This window comes from Coregonus lavaretus, assembly GCF_964263955.1.
Source record: "Coregonus lavaretus genome assembly, chromosome: 14".
NCBI lineage: Eukaryota > Metazoa > Chordata > Actinopteri > Salmoniformes > Salmonidae > Coregonus > Coregonus lavaretus.
In genome coordinates this window covers 16,600,001-16,624,675 of record NC_140001.1, presented here as the reverse complement: position 1 = coordinate 16,624,675, position 24,675 = coordinate 16,600,001, and the positions used below count along the sequence as shown (strand labels likewise).

General features: G+C 43.4%; 1 protein-coding gene and 1 long non-coding RNA gene across 2 annotated transcripts in view; one reads left to right on the top strand and one right to left on the bottom strand.

Annotated features, from left to right (window-relative positions):
- Window positions 1-2,667, bottom strand: part of LOC311141682 (carotenoid-cleaving dioxygenase, mitochondrial-like) — a 32,426-nt gene extending 29,759 nt beyond the window's left edge. Inside the window, exons 1-2 of the mRNA XM_084177088.1 lie at window positions 2,587-2,667; window positions 583-646 (exon numbers count right to left, since the gene is read on the bottom strand). Of these exons, the coding sequence (XP_084033214.1) occupies window positions 583-625 (43 nt within the window). The 5' untranslated portion in view covers window positions 626-646; window positions 2,587-2,667. The remainder of the gene's footprint in view (window positions 1-582; window positions 647-2,586) is intronic.
- Window positions 2,668-3,008: 341 nt separating this feature from the next.
- LOC311141060 lies at window positions 3,009-8,309 on the top strand. Its single transcript, XR_014614200.1, has 5 exons — window positions 3,009-3,084; window positions 5,309-5,356; window positions 5,564-5,659; window positions 7,731-7,878; window positions 8,255-8,309. It is a non-coding gene; the product is annotated as an uncharacterized lncRNA (long non-coding RNA).
- The last annotated feature ends 16,366 nt before the right edge of the window (window positions 8,310-24,675 follow it).

The following is a 24,675-nucleotide window of genomic DNA, read 5'->3' as shown; positions in this document are numbered from 1 at the left end:
TGTCGTCTAGTAAAAATGGCGCCACTGGAGCCCGGTCCTTATTTTATCAGGGGCGAGCTTGGGGCGATAAAATAATCGCCCTCCTTGGATTCGATTTAAGATCGCTGATTGGCTACATTTTATGTCATACATTCATATCTTAAATTAGCAATTGGCTTAACTGCTACGTAGACCCGCCTCCTCGGGGCACTTTCTGTATCGCCCAGAGCTGACGAGGCGTTTGACAGGCAGAGGAAAGGTTGCGAATATGATTTTCTATCATATCTTACACATATTACTGTGTGCATTCCATATTTCAAACACACAAATATTGACATACTGATGTTTTTATTATTATTATTATTATTTTTATTTATTTTTTATTTTATTTTTTTAAATAATTTTATTTAGGGGGGCGGCGCCCTAGCGCCCTCTATCGGCCAGCCGCCACTGTATTTACGTATCAGCTAAACACATCATATGTTATAGCAATCTAGTGCCCGATTGTACAGTCGATGATGTGGCACACAGCCATTGGTTGGTGCATGCAACGTCTGAGCAGGGGAACGTGACCACATAAACACATGTAACCCATGACCTCACCATTGTCTCCGCTCCTGTTGTTGAGTTGTTTGGTGCTGCTCATGGCTGGGCTGCAGGGTTGAGCCTGGGGTGCAGTGTTGTAGAGGAAGACACAGACCAACCAGATTTTAGACAGTTGTACTCACATATAGGACACACACAGAGGATGTTGAATCATCTGGTGTTTTCTGGCTATATGGGACTTTGGACGAGTATGAATCCGTTGAGGTGAGAAATAGGTCAGGGCACATCATTATCTAAGGTTGTCATCGGTAATGGCTGTACAGCACATCATGACTGTAAACTCATATCAGACATGTTAATCCAACAGGCTAACATAACAGTCACACAGGTTATCACTTGCTTAACAATTGAATTATGACAGTTCAAAAAGCATGTGAAACATGATCACCCCCTCTTACACAGGCACACACCCATCAGTTGTCTAGAGGAATGCTCTGCTGGGGTCATATTACACATTTACTTTTAGGGTTGCACTAAAAATAATGGGCCAGCCTAACGTTAATATTATCAGCAGTTAGTATTTTCAGTTAATATTTTCAGCATGAATTCCAATGTCAAACAAAACAACTATAGCGTAGGCTATGTTTACACAGCATATTTCTTCAATCCGATTTTTGTCTGACTGTCCACACTCAGTTTGAAATGTGACCCATGTCAGAGTTGCGTGTTCACACTGATGTTGCCTCTGAAATAACACGCAGACGCAATGATCATTTACTGTCAGTGTTCCTTTAAATATCAGGTCACACTCCAGTGGATTATGTGGTGGCCACATGTATCTGTATGTAATGGTGAAACACACTTTATTTACAAGGCAGTTACTTGTCCATATTTTGTGTTTTGGGAACCTATATCTTGTAATGTCCCCACATTGTTCCAATAACCTAATGAAATGTTTTGGGAACCTTTAAAGAACAGGAAAAAACGGTTCTGTTTTTTTTTTTACACCTTTCCCAGAACATTCAAAGAACCAATTTTGGTTTGCTGGGTAGGCACTTGTTTCTTTAAATTGAGATTTTCTGTTTAATTCCTAACCATTACCCCAACCTTAACCATACCGAATGAATGCCCTCAAGGTCCTTGCGTCCTAGAAGTAATAATTTTGAAGAGTTAATAAATAAAGAGTACTTAGGTTTGCAGCAGATTGTGACAGTTTGAATGACATTGGCGGCTGCTTCCTAAGCAGTTGTAATGGCTTTGCTTAGAATGCGACGTGCAGTTGTAATTCTGGAGTTTGCATAAAATGTCTGGGGTGGTTGTCGTGGTAACGGCAGGTCGTGTGTGTGTGGGTGAGATTGCCTGGCTGGTGAGAGAGAGACTCTAGCGAAGAAGAAAAGTTGGTGAGGAGTTAAACAATCTGATCTGCATGTCCAGACTCGCATGCAGAGCACCGGAATTGTATCGGATTTTAGAACCAAATACAAATGATACAAATCGTAACTCAAAAGATCAGATTCCATGTAGTTTTTGTTGTTGTTTACATGTTTGGAAAAAGATCAGATCTGTATCTGATATGCCAAATAATCGGAATTGAGCTGGCTGTGTAAACGGGCAAAAGGTAGTAGAGCTACTTCTACAAGAGATTGTAGAACCAAGAGAATGTGACAAAAGTCTTTACACAAGAGTACTCATTACATAACTGTCTGCAAGTATCGTGAGGTGATCCACTGAGGATGATACTGGTGGTGGATATAAACTACTGTTCCTGTGTTGTCTTTTCAAACACATATTGGAGTCAGATTATTAACAGGTAGAGAGGTGATAATCTATCGATAATGAGGACAGTAGTAGAGAGTGAATATTAGGTACCAAACAGAAGAAAATGGTATACAGTACACAACACATAAAGTATACAACCATATCAACACAAAGACACTGCCTCTCACAGGCAATATGTGTATAGTCCTACAGTCCAGTGTGTGTGTGTGTGTGTGTGTGTGTGTGTGTGTGTGTGTGTGTGTGTGTGTGTGTGTGTGTGTGTGTGTGTGTGTGTGTGCTTACCACTCTGTGTTATGGTGAAGGGTTGGACACCACCACGCCAGTTGTCCTGTCTATTGTCTCACTGACTGACTGGGATTTAAACAGTCTGAGAAGGAGGGGAGTCACTGATGACCTTTGCACCGTGGAACTGTGCTGAGCCCAGCCTCTGACACTGTTGCTGTAAGCACCTCTGACATGCCCAGGCTCTCATACAAACACACACACAGATGTTTTGTTTGCCTAGTTTTTAACTTTACTACATAGACATGCCAATTCAATACAGGCTTTCTAACTGCAACTCTCTGATAAGAGTGCCATGGTCATTTTGATTTATAGGGGATAGTTCGATGAATTCATGGATACCATTTTTATGTCTCTGCAAGCAGTTTGAAGGTAGTCGAAGGTCGTTTCTGGAGCAATTGCTAACTAGCGTTAGCGCAATGCAGGAACTACCTTCAACTTCCTTCAAACTGCACGCAGAGACATAAAAATGGTATCTATGAGTTTATCGGACTCCGGGTAAGTAGAAAAGTTCTCAAACAATCCCTTTAAGTTTAGTATTTCTGACTTTATGTTTTTGTTTTTTTACCCCATATGTAACTCTGTGTTGTTTTTATTGCACTACTTTGCTTTATCTTGGCCAGGTCGCAGTTGTAAATGAGAACCTGTTCTCAACTGGCTTACCTGGTTAAATAAAGGTGAAATAAAATAAAATAAAAAGCCTCCATAAACAACCACACACAAGTTTACACTGGAACCACCCCAGTAGAGCTGCTGGTGAACTGTGACTGAACCTTTCACCCACTTTTATGGCAGGTTTATGTCATAGTAACAAAGTATAATGTCGGTGAAACAATTATACCACATACACCAGCCACTGGATGTACGTGTATGACACTGCAGTTATAGTCCATTTTATACCGAATACAAACCTATTTCCATTACAAACAATGCATGATAGTTTAAACCGTGATTCTTAAAACATGTACAATATACTGTGCAACAACAGGACATAGAGAACTGCAAATTGTGATATTACGTAAACATTCTGAGCAAACGATTGTGAAACGATTGTCCTTAGAACACCTGAACAAATGTTGTCTCCTATCCCAGATATAATGCTAAAGCTTCAGCTTAACAAGCAAATATGACTTGGGTTCAATAACACCAGGTTGGTTATGGATTCTCTTTTTCATGACAATTTTGACAATTGTCATATACATTGTGTTATAAGTATATGAACAATCACAGATTTTTTGGTGTGGATATCAGATGCTTTGCCAGTATATCACTTCTGTGTCTATGGATAGAGTGCGTCATCTAGTGGTTGACAAGGATATTGCATTTATTTTTCTATCAGAGAAGTTCAACTGCCACAGGTGTTGACCAGAGACTACAGCATCACCTAGTGGTGATTCTTCCTAACAGCATGCAAAACAGCACGCTGGCTGTCTACATGCACACACAACCTTTACCATTAATCTAAAACATGAATCAGATGTATGTGCCCCCTACTCTGCCTCCACCAGAATATCTGATAATAAGACTAATTAATAAAATGGGTGTGTCAACAATAGTCTTTGAAGAGAAATCCCTCTTCCCCAACGTATTAAAACACTGACTGAATACATTCATGTGTTAGTTAAAGAACCTTTATTTTTCTTCTGTTGCACCCCCTCTGTTCTTTTCCATACCTCTTCGAAATCACCAGGGGACTTTTTATGTCTGACATGCAATATAAGCATGATAATTACAATAGTATTGTTAACGGGCATACTTGCCGTTTATTCTGTAAACCACAGAACTCTGAGTTCCTCACACCAACATTGGCACAGGTGCTGAATTCCAATGGATCCTACATAACTGACTGAGAGGACGTTACCCTCTGGCCTTGTTCACTCCCCTTCTCAGATCTGAATAGGACTGTTCAGGTGAAAGCAACACGCTAGAAACTAGGTGGAGTTTTATTGCTTACACCTGCTGTACCTAGTTGCCTCAGATCAATGAAGGGGCGTGAACGAGGGCAGAGGGAATACAACATCCTCTTGAAGTGAAATGCTGCCAGGGTGTTATCAGAGCATAGGGAGGTTGTTCCAGTTTATATCCAGAATCCACTGTATCTGAGAAATGCAGAAATACACATAGATTGGTGAAAGGTGTGTGGAAAGTAAGGTGAAGGCCATATGAATTGTTCCAGGAAACACACCTGTCGCGGCGGTCTGCCGGCAATTAGGCTCCTACCATTGATTGGCAGTTTTTAATTTATTCTCCTTCATCCACAGCGGTCATGAAGGAGAAGGACCAATGAGAAAGTGTGTCATCAAGAGCAGCGAGGCGTCCCTGAAGACTAGGGTTTAAAGTTGGATGTGTCACACTGTTGCCCTGTAGACAACCTATTAATCAACATGATCCCCATTGTTCTGGCCTCAGTGATCATCGCTAGCGCTAAGGGTCAGCCTCTATGTGCATGTGTGTGGACGTTAGACAGAGAATCCAACTGCAATCCTGGAGAGCTGAAGGGTGTGCAAGTTTTTGCTCCAGCCCAACACTGATATGCCTAATTCAACCTGATTCAACTATTAGTCCAGACTGGCAACTATGATTAGTTAATCAGTTGAATCAGGTATGTTTGTGCTGGGCTTTAACAAGAACCTGCACTGTAGCCCTCTAGGACCGGAGTTGGAGACACCTGTGTTAGAGAGAAAGACCTGACCCTGAACTGTCTCTCTGTCTACCCCCCTAGCACCCGTGTGGTCAACGGAGTGGATGCCAAGCCCCACAGCTGGCCCTGGTTGGTACTCTTACAACCCTATCTCCCTCTCTCTAAATACAATGATAATAATACTGGGTTTCATTTACATAGGGCACTTTTCCCCATAGGTCGTACTTCACACATCATATGTTTTTGTATGGAGTAGCTCGCTCAATCCACCCTCAGTCTTTCACACACTCACTTTCCTTTTGTCAAATTTATTTTTCTTTCTTTCTTTCTCTCCAGATCTCTCTGCAGTTTGAGAGGGACGGTGAGTGGAGACACCTGCAGAGGACTTCTGATTGCCATCAACTGGGTCATGACCACTGCTCACTGTATCAAGTAAGAGAGGATACACATTCACACATACACACAGTGCATCCAAAGAACACCTTTGCACACAAACACACACACGCACGCACAGGCAGACACACACACACTCAGACACAAACATAGCTTTCGGCTCATATATAACCACTGATCATTTGACCTTCTCCATCCCTCCCATGCATGGCTGTGAGCATGCATGTATCATGTATCTCTCTCTCTCTCTCTCTCTCTCTCTCTCTCGCTCTCTCTCTCTCTCTCTCTCTCTCTCTCTCTCTGTCCATCCTCTATTACATCACCGGTTGGGGCAGGCTCTCCAGTAAGCCACTATGTGTGTACGTAGGTGTGTGTGTGATGATAACTTTCATGTGTGTGCCTGTTGGGTAATTAACTACAGTGTGACATCAGGGTCTGATGCCCGGGATGGACCACGCCACCTGCTCCAAGCCCGACTGGTGGGGCCTCACTCTCAGGGCCACCATTAGTGTGTGCAGGAGGAGATGGCATTGTTGCTGGCTGCAACTTGAGTATCCATTGGGGATGGAAGAGGGAGAGAGAGACAGGGAGAGAGAGACAGGTAGAGAGACAGGGAGAGAGAGAGACAGGGAGAGAGAGAGACAGGGAGAGAGACAGGGAGAGAGACAGCGAGAGAGACAGGGAGAGAGATACATGGAGAGAGACAGGGAGCGAGACAGGGAGAGAGAGAGACAGGGAGAGAGAGACAGGGAGAGAGACAGGGAGAGAGAGACAGGGAGAGAGACAGGGAGCGAGACAGGGAGAGAGAGGCAGGGAGAGCTACAGAGAGAGAGAGACAGGGAGAGAGAGACAGAGAGAGAGACAGGGAGAGAGATACATGGAGAGAGACAGAGAGAGAGACAGGGAGAGAGAGACATGGAGAGAGAAACAGGGAGGGAGAGAGACAGGGAGAGAGCGATAGGGAGAGAGAGACAGGGAGAGAGAGACAGGGAGAGAGAGACAGCGAGAGAGAGAGGGAGAGAGACAGGGAGAGAGAGACAGGGAGAGAGACAGGGAGAGAGACAGGGAAAGAATGACAGGGAGAGAGAGACAGGGAGAGAGAGAAAGGGAGAGAGACAGGGAGAGAGAGACAATGACAGAGACAGGGAGAGAGCGACAGGGAGAGAGAGAAATGGAGAGAGAGACAGGGAGCGAGAGACAGGGAGAGAGACAGGGAGAGAGAGGCAGGGAGAGCTACAGAGAGAGAGAGACAGGGAGAGAGAGACAGAGAGAGAGACAGGGAGAGAGATACATGGAGAGAGACAGAGAGAGAGACAGGGAGAGAGAGACATGGAGAGAGACAGGGAGAGAGATACAGGGAGAGAGACAGGGAGAGAGATACAGGGAGAGAGAAACAGGGAGGGAGAGAGACAGGGAGAGAGCGATAGGGAGAGAGAGACAGGGAGAGAGAGAAATTGAGAGAGAGACAGGGAGAAAGAGACAGGGAGAGAGAGACAGCGAGAGAGAGAGGGAGAGAGACAGGGAGAGAGAGACAGGGAGAGAGACAGGGAGAGAGACAGGGAGAGAGAGACAGGGATAGAGATACAGGGAGAGAGACAGGGAAAGAATGACAGGGAGAGAGAGACAGGGAGAGAGAGAAAGGGAGAGAGACAGGGAGAGAGAGACAATGACAGAGACAGGGAGAGAGCGACAGGGAGAGAGAGAAATGGAGAGAGAGACAGGGAGAGAGAGACAGGGAGAGAGAGACAGGGAGAGAGAGAGACAGGGAGAGAGAGACAGGGAGAGAGAGACAGGGAGAGAGATACAGGGAGAGAGAGACAGGGAGAGAGAGACAGGGAGAGAGAGACAGGGAGAGAGAGAAAATGTAGTGTGTATGTGAACCATGTGTTTGTGCGTAAGCATACGTGTTGTTGTTTATTGTTTGTGTTTGTGTGTGTGTTAATGTGTGTGCACTTGTGCGTCTGTGTGTGCATGCATGTGAGTGTTTATGTGTGTGTGTTTGTTTTGTGTGCATCTGACAGAATATCGTGGTGTATAAGACAGTACATTTTGTGTTTGAACATTGTCTTTGGTTAAGTATTAAATGCCCTTCTCTCCTCTGATCCTATAGGGTGACTCTGATGGCCTTCTGAACCGCAAGAACCCAGAAGGAGTATGGGAGGTCCACGGTATTGCCAGCTTTGTGTCTGGTCTGCAACTACAAGAATAAGCCTACCGTATTCACCCGCATCTCCAACTTCAATGACTGGATCGACCAGGTAAAAGAGAGATAAACCATGTTCACACACATAGGTCATTGCAGTCTTAATTAACCCCTAGACTCTAGGCCTAGAGTCTAAGCCTCTAGGAGGTGTTATCTACCAACCTAACATAAGGAATTGTTTTAAGATAGAATCAGGCCTTACTGATCAGCATGACGCTGGCATCCTGGAAAATAAAATGTTTATTTTCAGATGGATGTGTTCAGAAGGCTTTGAATGACTTTTATTAGTTATTCTATAGTCATGAAACTTTCACAGAACATGGAGGGGAAGGACTACTTTCAAGTTATTATTATAAAAATTTAAAAAAAAGTGAGATACAAGGTTTTTGCTGGATGGTACTTGTCCTGTTCTATCTGTCTATTTTTTTCAGGCTATGATCAGCAACTAAAGCGGAGCAGAATGGTGAATTGACTCCAATAAAAAAGGATTTAGCAAGATGGCTCTGTGATGTCTTTGTGTTTACTCTGTTATTTCAGGAATCATTTAATCTACTCCAGTTCACAAAACGTTCTAACAGTCACCACAAGTGGTCCTCAGTCACTCATGATAAAAATAAAGGATTTCTATAAGATGTTTGCTTTGTGGGAGATATTCCTATACATTTATCTTCATACACACTTAAAGGCCCAGTGCAGTTAAAAATGTGATTTTTTAAATACATTTCTACACCATAAGGTTGGAATAATACTGTGAAATGGTGAAAATGATGATAATGCCCTTTTAGTGTAACTGTTTGAAAAGAGCAACTGGAATTTCAGCCTGTTTTGGGGGGATGGAGATTTGGCCTGCCAGGTGACAAATCAATTCTTGCTTGAGAAATTGCTCTTTGCTAAGAAGCAATTTTTTTGTCTTCTTTTTTTTTTTAACAATTATTATTGAAAACAATCACACTAAGGTAGTTAATTGTTACCCAGAAATGAATTGATATCAAAATCAAAATGGCTTTGTTGGAACTTTAATAATTTGGCAATTAAAAATAAGTTGTTTTGTTCATGCTGTTTACTTAATATTTGCTAATAGTAGAGTTTTGAAACATTCCTCTGGAGGATTTGTGAAGATTATATTATTCTCGCGCAATTTGGGCCTGTTTTAAGAACAGTAAAATGGAGCCCTGGATGTTCACCCCACTACAGAAAGATAGACATCTAGTTCTACACTTTATTCTGTCATGCATATTCTGGGAATAAAGGGGTTTCATTAAAACCCTAATATGCGTCTAGGTGAGCCAGGCTGAGGTATTCTGCTCTCCCAACAGTCTTCTTTCATCGTCAGCTTTCGATGTGATTACACTACACAGACTTGGCAGACAGGCTGGGGATGAGAAAGCCACAGAACAAAGGCAAAGGAAAATTAAGTTTAAATTTGAATTTAGTCTCTCTCTCTCTTTCTATCTCTCACTCACATACACACTCGCTTGCTCGTATGTACACACCCAAACACACACACACACACACAGACTTGCTGTGTTTTGACAGGGAAATTCTTGTATGAGGGTAGACTCATTGACAGGCAGACAGTAGACATGTCATGTCCGATTAGAGCAGGTCACTGTCACACTGACTGTGTTAGTGTGTGTATGTGTGTGTGTGCATGTGCGTGCATGTGATGTGTGTGTGTGAGTGTGTGCACCATTGGACAGATCCCAGACCCCAGATCACACCTTTAAAATAGTTGATTGAATCTGTTGTTGCTCTAGGGTCTATCCCTCTTTCCCCGGGCAGATTTTGTCTGGTCTGAAAAGAGCTTTGTTTTTTGTCCCCCCACGCTCTGAAAGGAGCACAGGGGGACAGCTTGCCGCCTTGCATACTAAATGTGCAAAGCCCGGCTTACCAATTCGTGCAATGACATGGCTGTTTTAATTTCAAGTGGCAGCATTTTAAAGTTAGGAAGTTCACTATGACGATTTTATAGGGCGTTATATATAACGGGATAGTGTATTTTACAGTAGCCTATAGTGTGATCAAGGCAGCACAGCGTGTGAGAGAGAAAGCCGTTGATGGGATGTTCTTGGAGTTAGCCAATAGGCTACTTAAAATAGCTCCTCTGTGCCTGAGCAGGGAGAGGGAGGGGAGGGAGAGAGGGAGTGTGCGACATCACAGTGATCCACATTGACAGTGACGTCACTACTCAACTAACAGGTCGGACTTCGCAGTCTCTCTCATTCCAGCAGTGCGCCGTGGATATTGAACCACTACATTTAACATTTAACATTTAAGTAATTTAGCAGACGCTCTTATCCAGAGTGACTTACAAATTGGTGCAGGCACAGGGGAAACTACCAAACTGTCAGGAAAATTTGCCTGGCACTTGGCGGCAACTGCCTTGTCAAACAATAATAATGCACTTTTGTGCCTTAACTTTATTCCTGAGAATGCAACGGAATCCGTTGCAGAGTCTGGTCAACGCTGGATATGTTTGGAGAGGATCAGTGCAAATGTTGATTCCAGAGGGTGCGATCTGCTGAATGAAGAGGATACAAGTGAGTGAGTGAGAGACGGTTTGTGGGGGCATTTTTTAAGTGCCTATTGGTCTAAGTTATTGATGAAGACTAGGATAGCTATCATTAGAATATAACAAGTTGAACAACAGTAGCACAAAACTGTTTTCCCACACCGTGACGGAAAACTGTAATTTATACAGTGATTTTAGGTATTATCAACAGTAAAAAAAACTCTGAAAGGTTTTACTGCAGCAGACTGTCAATTATGGTGCATTGTAGGAAATTTCTGTATTTCAAATGATGCTGTAATTCCACCCCACAGAATACAGTACCATACCGTTTCTTTAGAGTGCCAAAAATCTTTTGACCACTAATGGGTACATGGTATTGTTGTTTATGGCTCATTAACCCTTTACACTCATGAGAATTGGCCTATATTGATATTTTGATTTTATATGATTTTATTATTATCCGAAGCCAATGTTGACAGCTAGTCTTGCTGGGTTCCGATACATAACGAAAAATACATTACAGACAAAATACTTTACAATTTGCATACACTACCAGTCAAAGGTTTGGACACACCTACTCATTCAAGGGTTTCTCTTTATTTTGACTATTTTTTACATTGTAGAGTAATAGTGAAGACATCAAAACTATGAAATAACACATATGGAATCATGTAGTAACCAAAAAAGTGTTAAAAAAATTATTCAAATAGCCACCCTTTGCCTTGATGACATCTTTGCACACTCTTGGCATTCTCTCAACCAGTGTAATGAGTGTGATGGAAGGAGTCAGGCGCAGGAGGGTAATCACCGAATACAGAGTTTATTCCGTCTTTACACACAAATGCGCTGGAATAGCGACAAACAAAATAGGCACAGGGGAAAATATCATCCCTGGCAATACACTGTAACGGTAGATCCAACAATACATAGGCACAGGGGAAATATCTACCCTGGCAACAAAATGGTACGAGTAGCTCCACCGAGCTACACTACTCTCACAATTAAACAATCACCCACAAGGACAAGGGGGCAGAAGGAATACTTATACATGGACTAACGAGGGGATAAGAACCAGGTGTGTGTAATGACAAGACAAGACAAATGGAATGATGAATATAGGAGTGGCAGTGGTTAGTAAGCCGGTGACGACGAGCGCCGAAGCCTGCCCGAACAAGGAGGGGAGGCAGCCTCGGCGGAAGTCGTGACAACCAGCTTCATGAGGTAGTCACCTGGAATGCATTTCAATTAACAGGTGTGCCTTCTTAAAAGTTAATTTGTTTCATTTATTTCCTTCTTAATGCGTTTGAGGGGGGTATACAAAAGATAGCACTATTTGGTAAAAGCCCAAAGAAATGCTTCACAGAGTTCAATTAACAGACACATCTCCACATCAACTCTTCAGAGGAGACTGTGTGAATCAGGCCGTCATGGTCGAATTGCTGCAAAGAAACCACAACTAAAGGATACCAATAATAAGAAGAGACTTGCTTAGGCCAAGAAACACGAGCAATGGACATTAGACTGGTGGAAATCTGTCCTTTGGTCTGGAGTCGAAATTTGAGATTTTTGGTTCCAACCTGCCTTGGCTTTGTGAGACGCAGTGTGGGTGAACGGATGATCTCTGCATGTGTATTTCCCACCGTAAAGCATGGAGGAGGAGGTGTTATGGTGTGCGGATGCTTTGTTGGTGACACTGTCTGTGATTTATTTAGAATTCAAAGCACACTTAACCAGCATGGCTACCACAGCATTCTGCAGCGATACTCCATCCCATCTGGTTAGTGGGACTATAATTTGTTTTTCAACAGGACAATGACCCAACACACCTCCAGGCTGTGTAAGGGCTATTTTACCAAGAAGGAGAGTGATGGGGTGTTGCATCAGATGACCTGGCCTCCACAATCCCCCGACCTCAACCCAATTGAGATGGTTTGGGATGAGTCGGACCGTGTGAAGGAAAAGCAGCCAACAAGTGCTCAGCATATGTGGGAACTCCTTCAAGACTGTTGGAAAAGCATTCCAGGTGAAGCTGGTTGAGAGAATGCCAAGAGTGTGCAAAGATGTCATCAAGGCAAAGGGTGGCTATTCAAATATAAAATATATTTTGATTTGTTTAACACTTTTTTGGTTACTACATGATTCCATATGTGTTATTTAATAGTTTTGATGTCTTCACTATTATCACACAATGTAGAAAATAGTAAAAAATAAAGAAAAACCCTGGAATGAGTAGGCGTGTCGAAACTTTTGACTGGTACTGTACATTTAAAAACATTAACATGTAGTGTGCGTGTGTGTGTGTGTATCTATCAGTTACACATTCATGTCAATACATACACACATAAAGTAGGTCACATGGGGGAGAGGAGTTGTGCCGTGAGGTGTTGCTTTATTTGTTTTTGAAACCAGGTTTGCTGTTCACTTGCACTATTTGAGATGGAAGGGTGTTCCATGCAATCATGACTCTGTATAATACTGTACGTTTCCTTGAATTTGTTCTGGACCTGGGGACTGTGAAAAGATCCCTGGTGGCATGTCTGGTGGGGTAAGTGTGTGTGTCAGTGCTGTGTGTAAGTTGACTATGTAAGCAATTTGGAATTTCCAACACATTGTTTCTTATAAAAACATGAAGCAATGCAGTGAGTCTTTCCACAAATCTTAGCCAAGAGAGACTGGCATGCATAGTATTGATATTAGCCCTCTGATTATAATGAAGAGCAAAACATGCCGGTCTGTTCTGGGCCAGCTGCAGCTTAACTAGGTCCTTCTTTGCAGGACTTGACCATATGAATGGACAATAATCAAGATAAAACGTAAGCCTGCACGACTTGCTTTGTGGAGTGTGGTGTGAAAAAACCAGAGCATCTCTTTATGTCACGAATGTCGGTGAGATGCGGTAAAAGAAGTCAGGCGCAGGACACAGAACTCTCGGACACGTACTTTAATCCGATAAGGATCCAAAAGAACACAGAAATAACTCCACGCAGGGAGGAAATAACCCGCTCACAAAAATGACAACCGTGAAGGGAAAAACAATCACACACAATGTCCTGATGAGAGACAGGGGTAATATAAGCGAAACAATTAAACATAAAGACGAACAGGTGTAAACAATACAGACAAAACTAAACAAACACCGATAACATCGAACGGCAGTAGCTAGTACTCCGGGGACGACGAACGCCGAAGCCTGCCCGAGCAAGGAGGAGGAGCAGCCTCGGCAGAATCCGTGACACTTTATCACAGACAGACTTCTTCCCATCTTTACAACGATTGAATAAATATGTTTTGACCATGACAGTTTACAATCTAAGGTAACAACAATAAATGTAGTCTCCTCATCTTGCTCAACAGCCACACCATTCAATACCAGATTCAGCTGAGGTCTAGAACTTGGGGAATGATTTGTACCAAATACAACGCTCTTAGTTTTAGAGATGTTCAGGACCAGTTTATTACTGAACATCCATTCTAAAACTGACTGCAACTCTTTCTTTAGGGTTGTAGTGATTTCACTAGCTGTGGTTGCTGACGCAGATAAGGTTGAATCATCAGCATACATAGACACACAGGCTTTGTTTAATGCCAGTGGCAGGTCATTGGTAAAAATAGAGTAGAGGGCCAAAAGAGCTGCCCTGCGGTAAAACACATTTTACATGTTTAACATTAAAGAAGCTTCAATTAAAGAAAACCCTCTGTGTTATATTATACTGATATAGTTCCTTCAGAAAGTATTCATACCCCTTGACTTCTTCCACATTTTGTCGTGTTACAGCCTGAATTCAAAATGGATAACACATAAAAAAAAATCACCCATCTACACACAATATACCATAATGACAAAGGGAAAACATGTTTTTAGATTTTTTTGCAAATGTATTGAAAATGAAATACAGAAATATCTCATTTACATACGTATTCACACCCCTGAGTCAATACTTTGTAGAAGCACCTTTGGCAGTGATTACAGCTTTGAGTCTTTCTGGTTAAGTCTCTAAGAGCTTTCCACACCTGGATTGTGCAACATTTGCCCATTATTATTTTAAAAATTATTTAAGCTCTGTCAAATTGGTTGTTGATCATTGCTAAATAACAATTTTCAGGTTTTGCCATAGATTCAATTAGATTTAAGTCAAAACTGTAACTCTGCCACTCAGGAACATTCACTGTCTTCTTGGTAAGCAACTCCAGTGTAGATTTGACATTGTGTTTTAGGTTACTGTATTGCTGAAAGGTGAATTCATCTTGCAGTGTCTACAGTCTCTGGTGGAAAGCAGACTGAACCAGGTTTTCCTCTAGGATTTTGCCTTTGCTTAGCTCCATTCCATTTCTTTTTTAACCTGAAAACCCCCCCAGTCCTTAACAATTACAAGCACACCCATAAAATTATGCAGACACCACTATGCTTGAAAATATGGAGAGTGGTACTCAGTCATGTGTTGTATTGGATTTGCCCCAAACATAACGCTTTGTATTCAAGACAAAAAGTTAATTGCTTTGCCACATTTGCAGTATTAATTTAGTGCCTTGTTGCAAACAAGATGCATGTTTTGAATTGTACAGTGGGGAAAAAAAGTATTTAGTCAGCCACCAATTGTGCAAGTTCTCCCACTTAAAAAGATGAGAGAGGCCTGTAATTTTCATCATAGGTACACGTCAACTATGACAGACAAAATGAGAAAAAAAATCCAGAAAATCAAATTGTAGGATTTTTAATGAATTTATTTGCAAATTATGGTGGAAAATAAGTATTTGGTCAATAACAAAAGTTTCTCAATACTTTGTTATATACCCTTTGTTGGCAATGACACAGGTCAAACGTTTTCTGTAAGTCTTCACAAGGTTTTCACACACTGTTGCTGGTATTTTGGCCCATTCCTCCATGCAGATCTCCTCTAGAGCAGTGATGTTTTGGGGCTGTCGCTGGGCAACACGGACTTTCAACTCCCTCCAAAGATTTTCTATGGGGTTGAGATCTGGAGACTGGCTAGGCCACTCCAGGACCTTGAAATGCTTCTTACGAAGCCACTCCTTCGTTGCCCGGGCAGTGTGTTTGGGATCATTGTCATGCTGAAAGACCCAGCCACGTTTCATCTTCAATGCCCTTGCTGATGGAAGGAGGTTTTCACTCAAAATCTCACGATACATGGCCCCATTCATTCTTTCCTTTACACGGATCAGTCGTCCTGGTCCCTTTGCAGAAAAACAGCCCCAAAGCATGATGTTTCCACCCCCATGCTTCACAGTAGGTATGGTGTTCTTTGGATGCAACTCAGCATTCTTTGTCCTCCAAACACGACGAGTTGAGTTTTTACCAAAAAGTTATATTTTGGTTTCATCTGACCATATGACATTCTCCCAATCCTCTTCTGGATCATCCAAATGCACTCTAGCAAACTTCAGACGGGCCTGGACATGTACTGGCTTAAGCAGGGGGACACATCTGGCACTGCAGGATTTGAGTCCCTGGCGGCGTAGTGTGTTACTGATGGTAGGCTTTGTTACTTTGGTCCCAGCTCTCTGCAGGTCATTCACTAGGTCCCCCCGTGTGGTTTTAGGATTTTTGCTCACCGTTCTTGTGATCATTTTGACCCCACGGGGTGAGATCTTGCGTGGAGCCCCAGATCGAGGGAGATTATCAGTGGTCTTGTATGTCTTCCATTTCCTAATAATTGCTCCCACAGTTGATTTCTTCAAACCAAGCTGCTTACCTATTGCAGATTCAGTCTTCCCAGCCTGGTGCAGGTCTACAATTTTGTTTCTGGTGTCCTTTGACAGCTCTTTGGTCTTGGCCATAGTGGAGTTTGGAGTGTGACTGTTTGAGGTTGTGGACAGGTGTCTTTTATACTGATAACAAGTTCAAACAGCTGCCATTAATACAGGTAACAAGTGGAGGACAGAGGAGCCTCTTAAAGAAGAAGTTACAGGTCTGTGAGAGCCAGAAATCTTGCTTGTTTGTAGGTGACCAAATACTTATTTTCCACCATAATTTGCAAATAAATTCATTAAAAATCCTACAATGTGATTTTCTGGATTTTTTTTTCTCAATTTGTCTGTCATAGTTGACGTGTACCTATGATGAAAATTACAGGCCTCTCTCATCTTTTTAAGTGGGAGAACTTGCACAATTGGTGGCTGACTAAATACTTTTTTTCCCCCACTGTATGTGTGGGGTACAGAGATGAGGTAGTCATTCAAAAATCATGTTAAACACTATTGTTGCCCACAGAGTGAGTCCATGCAATTTATTATGTGACTTGTTAAGCACATTTTTATTCCTGAACTTATTTAGACTTGTCATAACAAAGGGGTTGAATACTTATTTACTCAATATATATTAGCTTTCATTTTTAATTAATTTGTAAAATGTTGTAAAAACATAATTCCACTTCGACATTATGGGATATTGTCACGATCGTCGAACATAGTGGACCAATGCGCAGCGTGAGAAGTGAACATACCTCTTTATTTGAGTCACCACACGAACAAAACAACAAAACGATAACGTGACGTCCTTGGTTACAATACAAAACCATACGGAACAAGATCCCACAAACACTGTGGCAAAACAGGCTACCTAAGTATGGTTCCCAATCAGAGACAACAAGCAACAGCTGATTCACGTTGCCTCTGATTGAGATCCACACCGGCCAACATAGAACCAAATAAACTAGATAAACACCCTAGCACACAAAACACATAGAAACCACACACCCTGGCTCAACATAACAGAGTCCCAGAGCCAGGGCGTGACAGTACCCCCCCCCCAAAGGCGCGGACTGCGACCGCGCCAAACATAAACCGAACAGGGGAGGGCCGGGTGGGCATTCCTCCTCGGAGGCGGTTCCGGCTCCGGGCTTGACCCCCACCCTCCAACAAACCCCCCAAAGCGCCCCTGGTCCGGTCTGGCCCTGCTGGCCGGAGCTGGATTGAACACTGGTGGAGCGGATTGCTCTAGCTCCGGAGTGGAGCAGCTGACCGGTGCCGGACCAGGCACCGGTGGAACAGGCACGGGCTGTGCCGGACTGACGACGCGCACCACAGGCTTGGTGCGGGGAGCAGGGACGGGCCGGACCGGGCTGACGACGCGCACCATTGGCTTGGTGCGGGGAGCAGGGACGGGCCGGACCGGGCTGACGACGCGCACCATTGGCTTGGTGCGGGGAGCAGGGACGGGCCGGACCGGGCTGACGACGCGCACCATTGGCTTGGTGCGGGGAGCAGGGACGGGCCGGACCGGGCTGACGACGCGCACCACAGGCTTGGTGCGGGGGGCAGGAACATGCCGGACCGGGCTGGCGACGCGCACCACAGGCTCGGTGCGAGGGACAGGAACAAGCCGGACCGTACTGGGGACACACACCACTGGCCCTACGCGGGGATCAGGAACGGGCCGGACCGGACTGGCAACACACCCCAGTACCTCTCGCCGTGCCTCTACATCCTCCTTCCCCCTGGCGGCCTCCTGCTGCCCCGTCGTCCACGGCGTGAGCCCCCCCCCTAAAAAATTTCTGGGCGTCTCTCCTCCCCGTGTGCCAGGCCTCCATAGCTCTCGCCAGACTCTCGCTCCTCTGCTCCCAAGTCCAACCCCTATCATCCTCCCGCGGCTTGACCCAGTCGAGGTTGATGTCCATTAGCGACCTCTCTGGCGTTGGCTCCTGGACACGCTGCTTGACCCAGTCGAGGTTGATGTCCATTAGCGACCTCTCTGGCGTTGGCTCCTGGACACGCTGCTTGGTCCAGTCATGGTGGGATCTTCTGTCACGATCGTCGAATATAGTGGACCAATGCACAGCGTGAGAAGTGAACATACCTCTTTATTTGAGTCACCACACGAACAAAACGATAACGTGACGTCCTTGGTTACAATACAAAACCATACGGAACAAGATCCCACAAACACTGTGGCAAAACAGGCTACCTATGTATGGTTCCCAATCAGAGACAACAAGCAACAGCTGATTCACGTTGCCTCTGATTGAGAACCACACCGGCCAACATAGAACCAAATAAACTAGATAAACGCCCTAGCACACAAAACACATAGAAACCACACACCCTGGCTCAACATAACAGAGTCCCAGAGCCAGGGCGTGACAGATATTGCGTGTAGGCCAGTGACAAAACAATGTAAATGTAATGCATTTTAAATTCAGGCTGTAACACAACAAAATGTGGAAAAAGTAAAAGGGTGTGAATACTTTCTGAAGGCACTGTAGCTCTGAATCCACAATATGAAAAGCCATAACACATACATTTTTTCAACAACAGGTTATGGTCAATAATATCAAATGCTGCACTGAAATCTAACAGTACAGCTCCCACAATCTTCTTATTATCAATTTATTTCAACCAATCATCAGTCATCAGTCATCAGTCGGCTGTTAGAACCAGTAAAGGCCACTTTACCATTCTTGGGTAGTGGAATGACTTTGGCTTCCCTCCAGGCCTGAGGACAAACACTTTCCTCTAGGCTCAGATTAAAGGTATGACAGATAGGAGTGGCCATAGAGTCAGCTACCATCCTCAGTAGCTTTCCATCTAAGTATTCAATGCCAGGAGGTTTGTCATTATTGATCGATAACAATCGTTTTTCCACCTTTCCCACACTAACTTTACAAAATTCTAACTTAGAATGCTTTTCTTTCATTATTTGTTATTTTATGCATGAATACGATGGTTCACTGTTCGTTGTTGGCATTTCCTGCATAGGTTTGCCCACTTGCCAATTAAGTAATCATTAATTAAGGCCTCTAGAAGTGTGAGTGATATAAAACACCAGATATTCATTAATATACTGTAATGTGTAAACACTTTATCTAGCAGCCAACCTGCTTGCACCAATCCCTTGTAATTACAGTAAAATACTGTGAAATACAAACCCCTCCTCTCAATGAATTTCATTCATCCATTCAATAATTTGTTTGTTCATTCATTCATTCCGATTACGGTAGCACTTACTTTGTTTACAGTAGGCCTATAATACAGTCAATTTTACGTTATTGTACTGTGTGGCATTACACAGTACTTTCTTTGATACCGTATTTATATTGCAGTAGTTGTACTGTTTTATTAAATACAGAATTTTACTACACCGAGCTGCCTGTAAATTACTGTCAAATTCATGGTAACCCCTTTACAGTGCAGCAAACTCTTGCATGTGCAGTTGTAATCTGCTATTTGGAAAAGTAGGCCTATATGGTGTGTGTGTGTGTGTGAGAGAGAGAGAGAGAGAGAGAGAGAGAGAGAGAGAGAGAGAGAGAGAGAGAGAGAGAGAGAGAGAGAGAGAGAGAGAGAGACATGATACATGCATGCTCACAACCATGCACGCACGCGCACACACACACACACACACACACACACACACACACACACACACACAGAGAGAGAGAGAGAGACTCTTATTGTTTGGTTGTGTCCAGAGAACACAATCTAAGCCCGTCATCCACATCCAGCCTCACCCCGTTCTAAACAAACTCTTGTTGTCCATAGCCATCGCGTATCAGTCAGCAGTGGGTTTATCACTGTATTGACCATATGGTATTGACCATGTCTGGGGGTGAGGGGACCGGCCTATATCATGCACTTTGGACTCACTCGTGACTGAAATCAAATTTACATTCCCTCAGTCAGTCTGTCTGTCCCTAGTTACACCTGGGGCCTGTTCAGGACGGTAGCTAATAGATAGAAAATCTTTATGTAGAACAGATATGAATGTCTGTCATGTAGAATAGGGAATCATGTCAGCTCTATTCATTGCATTTCTATCTGCAACATTTTGAACATTTCACCTTACTGAATATACCCCTGGTCTTTCAGCCAACATGCAATTCCTCCACATCAACACCAGCGGCACCACTGACAGTCTAACAGGACTATTGTCATCCTCATTAGAGCCAATACGCACCAGTCCACCAAGTAGGATCCCAAAAAGAATGAATCATGACTAATGTGTGAAACATGATGTGAGATGATCATTATGCGCTACTACTTTGCATTCTCCAACACTACCACAGTTCAGATCTGAAGTCAACAGAAATAATTAAGATATATTGATGCAAACCATTTCGCTTTCAATACTGTATGTTCCATATGAAATGACTCCTTTAAATGATGACCTCCAATGCCAATGCAAATGGTCATTTCAACTTGATGCTCTCTTCTTTTCTGTCTGTCTCCGGTCAGATGTTCATCTAATCTACTTCGTCTCCTGTACTCTCTGTGATACCATGTGGTCTCATTTCCCTTCTCATCTGTAATAGTTTTTCAGAACATTCTGGCAGAGAGCTGACAGGGGAATTGCGCCGAAAATTAGATTTCCTGTGGCCTGATGCCACAGCCAAGAAACCCCACCCATTCCCATTGGTATAATATAAACTCTCAGTCAATCAAGTGCATCATTGCCACGACCCTTATTCGAAACTATACCCATCTTGATTAGGATTGGCTAAGAGTGGCAGGGAGAGAAGTTTGAAATGAGTTTGCCTCACTCAGTCGTTGCATGGAGAAATGTGTGGCCTAATTGGAATGCATTGGAGAGGGATATATAGAGAGATGAGTGAGTTGGTTCTCTATATTGAAGTGTGATTGGAATATCATTCACTGACACAGAAACCATCACACACCCACTCAGACACACACATACAGGCCCAGGTTGATATCAACACATCCACAAACCTGCATCTAAACACGCACTCATAGGGTTCACTACACAAACAAATTTGAATTTGCAATTAGATTACATATTTAAAATATCTGTAGATTACATTGACATTTTTGAAGTATTGTGCACTCCTAAGAAGAGTGCTTTCAGTGTTTGATTCCAGTTCAGTGATGTCTATTGCCTTAAGACACCTTACATAGTGTATCAGCTGTTAGTGATTTTGGTAATCTGTCCCCAGTTAAAACCTCTAGCGTGCTAGTCTGGCTTGGAGAGCAGGTCCCCTTAGGAAAGAGCATGATCACCTTGAGTACATTGTCCCCGCACAGGGAGGTCCTGACCAGGGGGAAAACTGCCCATTATCTGGGTGTACTCTATGTGTGTGTGTAAGATATGTGCATGTACATGTTTAAAATGTGTGTGTACATGTTCATGCATGTTTTCCTCTTTGCTCAGGTGCCACTTGTTGGGGCTAACACAAGGGACAGCACAGTATGAAGCCCACAGCAGACCGTGGACTAGGATGTGCCAGTAAACCACTGAGTCGGGCTTGAGTGGAACTTGGAGGATTTGTATTCACAGAACTTGGAATTTAGTGTGAACCAGGAAGTTGACCATGGAGACAGAGCTGAAGACTGGTCTCTCTGCATGGACCATCATGGCCATTGTGTGTAACTCTGTAGTGGGCGTCCTCACCCTCATCCTCTTCGTCATCCTCTACAAGGCCTGCAAGGTGCCCTCCTGCCAAGAGAGGTCAGCAGTACTGACAGTAGCCCAGGAGCAGCAGAGGGGCGAGCAGAAATACTTACTGACTACAGCCTGATGATGGACGTAAAGAGGACAAACACCCCCCCCCCCCCCCCCCCACCTCTCTCTCTTTCTGCCTCTCTTTGACTATCTGTCTTTGTCTTTCTGTTCCTTTCTGTCTCTCTTTGTCTCTCCCTGCCACATTACGTAAACGAAAACACCAGCATAAATCCTATTATCTCCTTGGCTCTGCTCTGGGACTGTCCATCTGTCAGTCTGTTTACACTCAGCAGTCTGGCCTCCCCCTGCTCATCTGCACTGAAGCACAGTCTGGGGAATGAGGAAAAGGGTCAATGTGAAAGCAAATGAGGAGAGAGAGAGAGGGAGGGAGAGAGGGAAAGAGAACAGACCTCATCTCATCAGAGACAGCTTGATGTTTACTAACTGGAGAAATAATGATGCCAGAGATAGTGAAATAGACCACAAGAGAGACAAAGTAGAGAGGGAGATAGAGAGATAGATGTGTAACAAAGGACGGAGGTGAAAGGGGACGAGAGAAAGGGATGTTTTGATGAGGTGTTGTTTACTGAAAGAACGCTCAAGGCCCTCTGTGACTTTGAAGTCTCCAGCTCCCACAGATCAACTCTCAAGGGTTTATGAAAAACAACGACTGAGGGAAATGAAAGCGACACTTCAACTAAAAGTTGTGCTGAAACACTTAAATATGTCTGTCTGCCACTTAATGGGCTCCTATAAAACCCAAAATGATTGTTATTTATAGACAACCTTCTAAAGGAGTGACACCCAAAGAGATAATGAGACTCGATGTGACTATATTAGAAAGTCTCCCGTAGCTAATGATGGTGTGATGTGGAGAATCAAAATGACTACCTGAAACGGATGGATCTACCATGTACTGTGCCATTCAGCATTCCATACGTGTAATTATGATGGTGATGTTGTTCTATGAATCATGGACATAATGTTTTACTTGTATTTAATTTTTATTAACTCAATAAAATGTTTTACTTTTGTGTACCTTTGGGGATGTCTATTACTAACCTACATAAATCATGTCACCACACCCAGAACAAAATAACAGCAAATTGGACAACTACAAATACCTAGCAATACATAACAACTATATCATTGTCCTCACAGTGCATGATTATCCATAAAATATGGGGAGCAAAGTGCAGCTATTACAGTGCATTCGGAGAGTATTCAGACCGCTTGACTTTTTGCACATTGTTACGTTACAGCCTTATTCTAAAATGGATTACATTGTTTTTTCCCTCATCAATCTACACACAATACCCCATAATGACAATGCAAAAATAGGATTTTAGAAATTTTTGCTAAGTTATTACAAATAAAGAAACGGAAATATTACATTTACATAAGTATTCAGACCCTTTAATCAGTACCTTGTTGAAGCACCTTTGGCAGCGATTACAGCCTAGAGTCTTCTTGGGTATGACGCTACAACTGTGGCACATCTGTATTTGGGGAGTTTCTTCCATTCTTCTCTGCAGATCCTCTCAAGCTCAGTCAGGTTGGCTGGGAGCGTCGCTGCACAGCTATTTCCAGGTCTCTCCAGAGATTTTCGATCGGGTTCAAGTCCTGGTTCTGGCTGGGCCACTCAAGGACATTCATAGCCTTGTCCCGAAGCCACTCCTGCATTGTCTTGGCTGTGTGCTTAGGGTCATTGTCCTGTTGGAAGGTAAACCTTTGCCCCAGTGTGAGGTCCTGAGCGCTCTGGAGCAGGTTTTCATCAAGGATCTCTTTGCACTTTGCTCCGTTCATCTTTCCCTCGATCCTGACTAGTCTCCCAGTCCCTGCCACTGAAAAACATCCCCACAGCATGATGCTGCCACCACCATGCTTCACCATAGGGATGGTGCCAGGTTTCCTCCAGACGTGAAGCTTGGCATTCAGGCCAAACAGTTCAACCTTGGTTTCATCAGACCAGATATGTATTTTAAAAAATAAAAAATAAAAATATTTCACCTTTATTTAACCTGGTAAGCCAGTTGAGAACAAGTTCTCATTTACAACTGCGACCTGTCCAAGATCAAGCAAAGCAGTGCGATAAAAACAACATAGAGTTACATATGGAGTAAACAAAACATAAAGTCAAAAATACAACAGAAAATATATGTGTGTGTGCGAATGTAGCAAGTTATGGAGGTAAGGCAATAAATAGGCCATAGTGCAAAATAGTTACAATTTCGTATTAACACTGGAATGATAGATGTGCAAAAGATGATGTGCAAATAGAGATACTGGGGTGCAAATTAGCAAAATAAATAACAATATGGGGATGAGGTAGTTGGGTGGGCTAATTTCAGAATGGCTGTGTACAGGTGCAGTTTCTCGGTAAGCTGCTCTGACAACTGACGGTTAAAGTTAGTGAGGGAGATAAGAGTCTCCAGCTTCAGAGATTTCTGCAGTTCGTTCCAGTCATTGGCAGCAGAGAACTGGAAGGAATGGCGGCCAAAGGAGGTGTTGGCTTTGGGGATGACCAGTGAGATATACCTGCTGGAGCGCAGACTACGGGTGGGTGTTGCTATGGTGACCAGTGAGCTAAGATAAGACGGGGATTTGCCTAGCAGTGATGACCTGGAGCCAGTGGGTTTGGCGACGAATATGTAGTGAGGGCCAGCCAACAAGAGCGTACAGGTCACAATGGTGGGTAGTATATGGGGCTTTGGTGACAAAACGGATGGCACTGTGATAGACTACATCCAATTTGCTGAGTAGAGTGTTGGAGGCTATTTTGTAAATGACATCGCTGAAGTCAAGGATCGGTAGGATAGTCAGTTTTACGACGGCATGTTTGGCAGCATGAGTGAAGGAGGCTTTGTTGCGAAATAAGAAGCCAATTCTAGATCTAACTTTTGATTAGAGTTTACAGTCTAACCAGACACCTA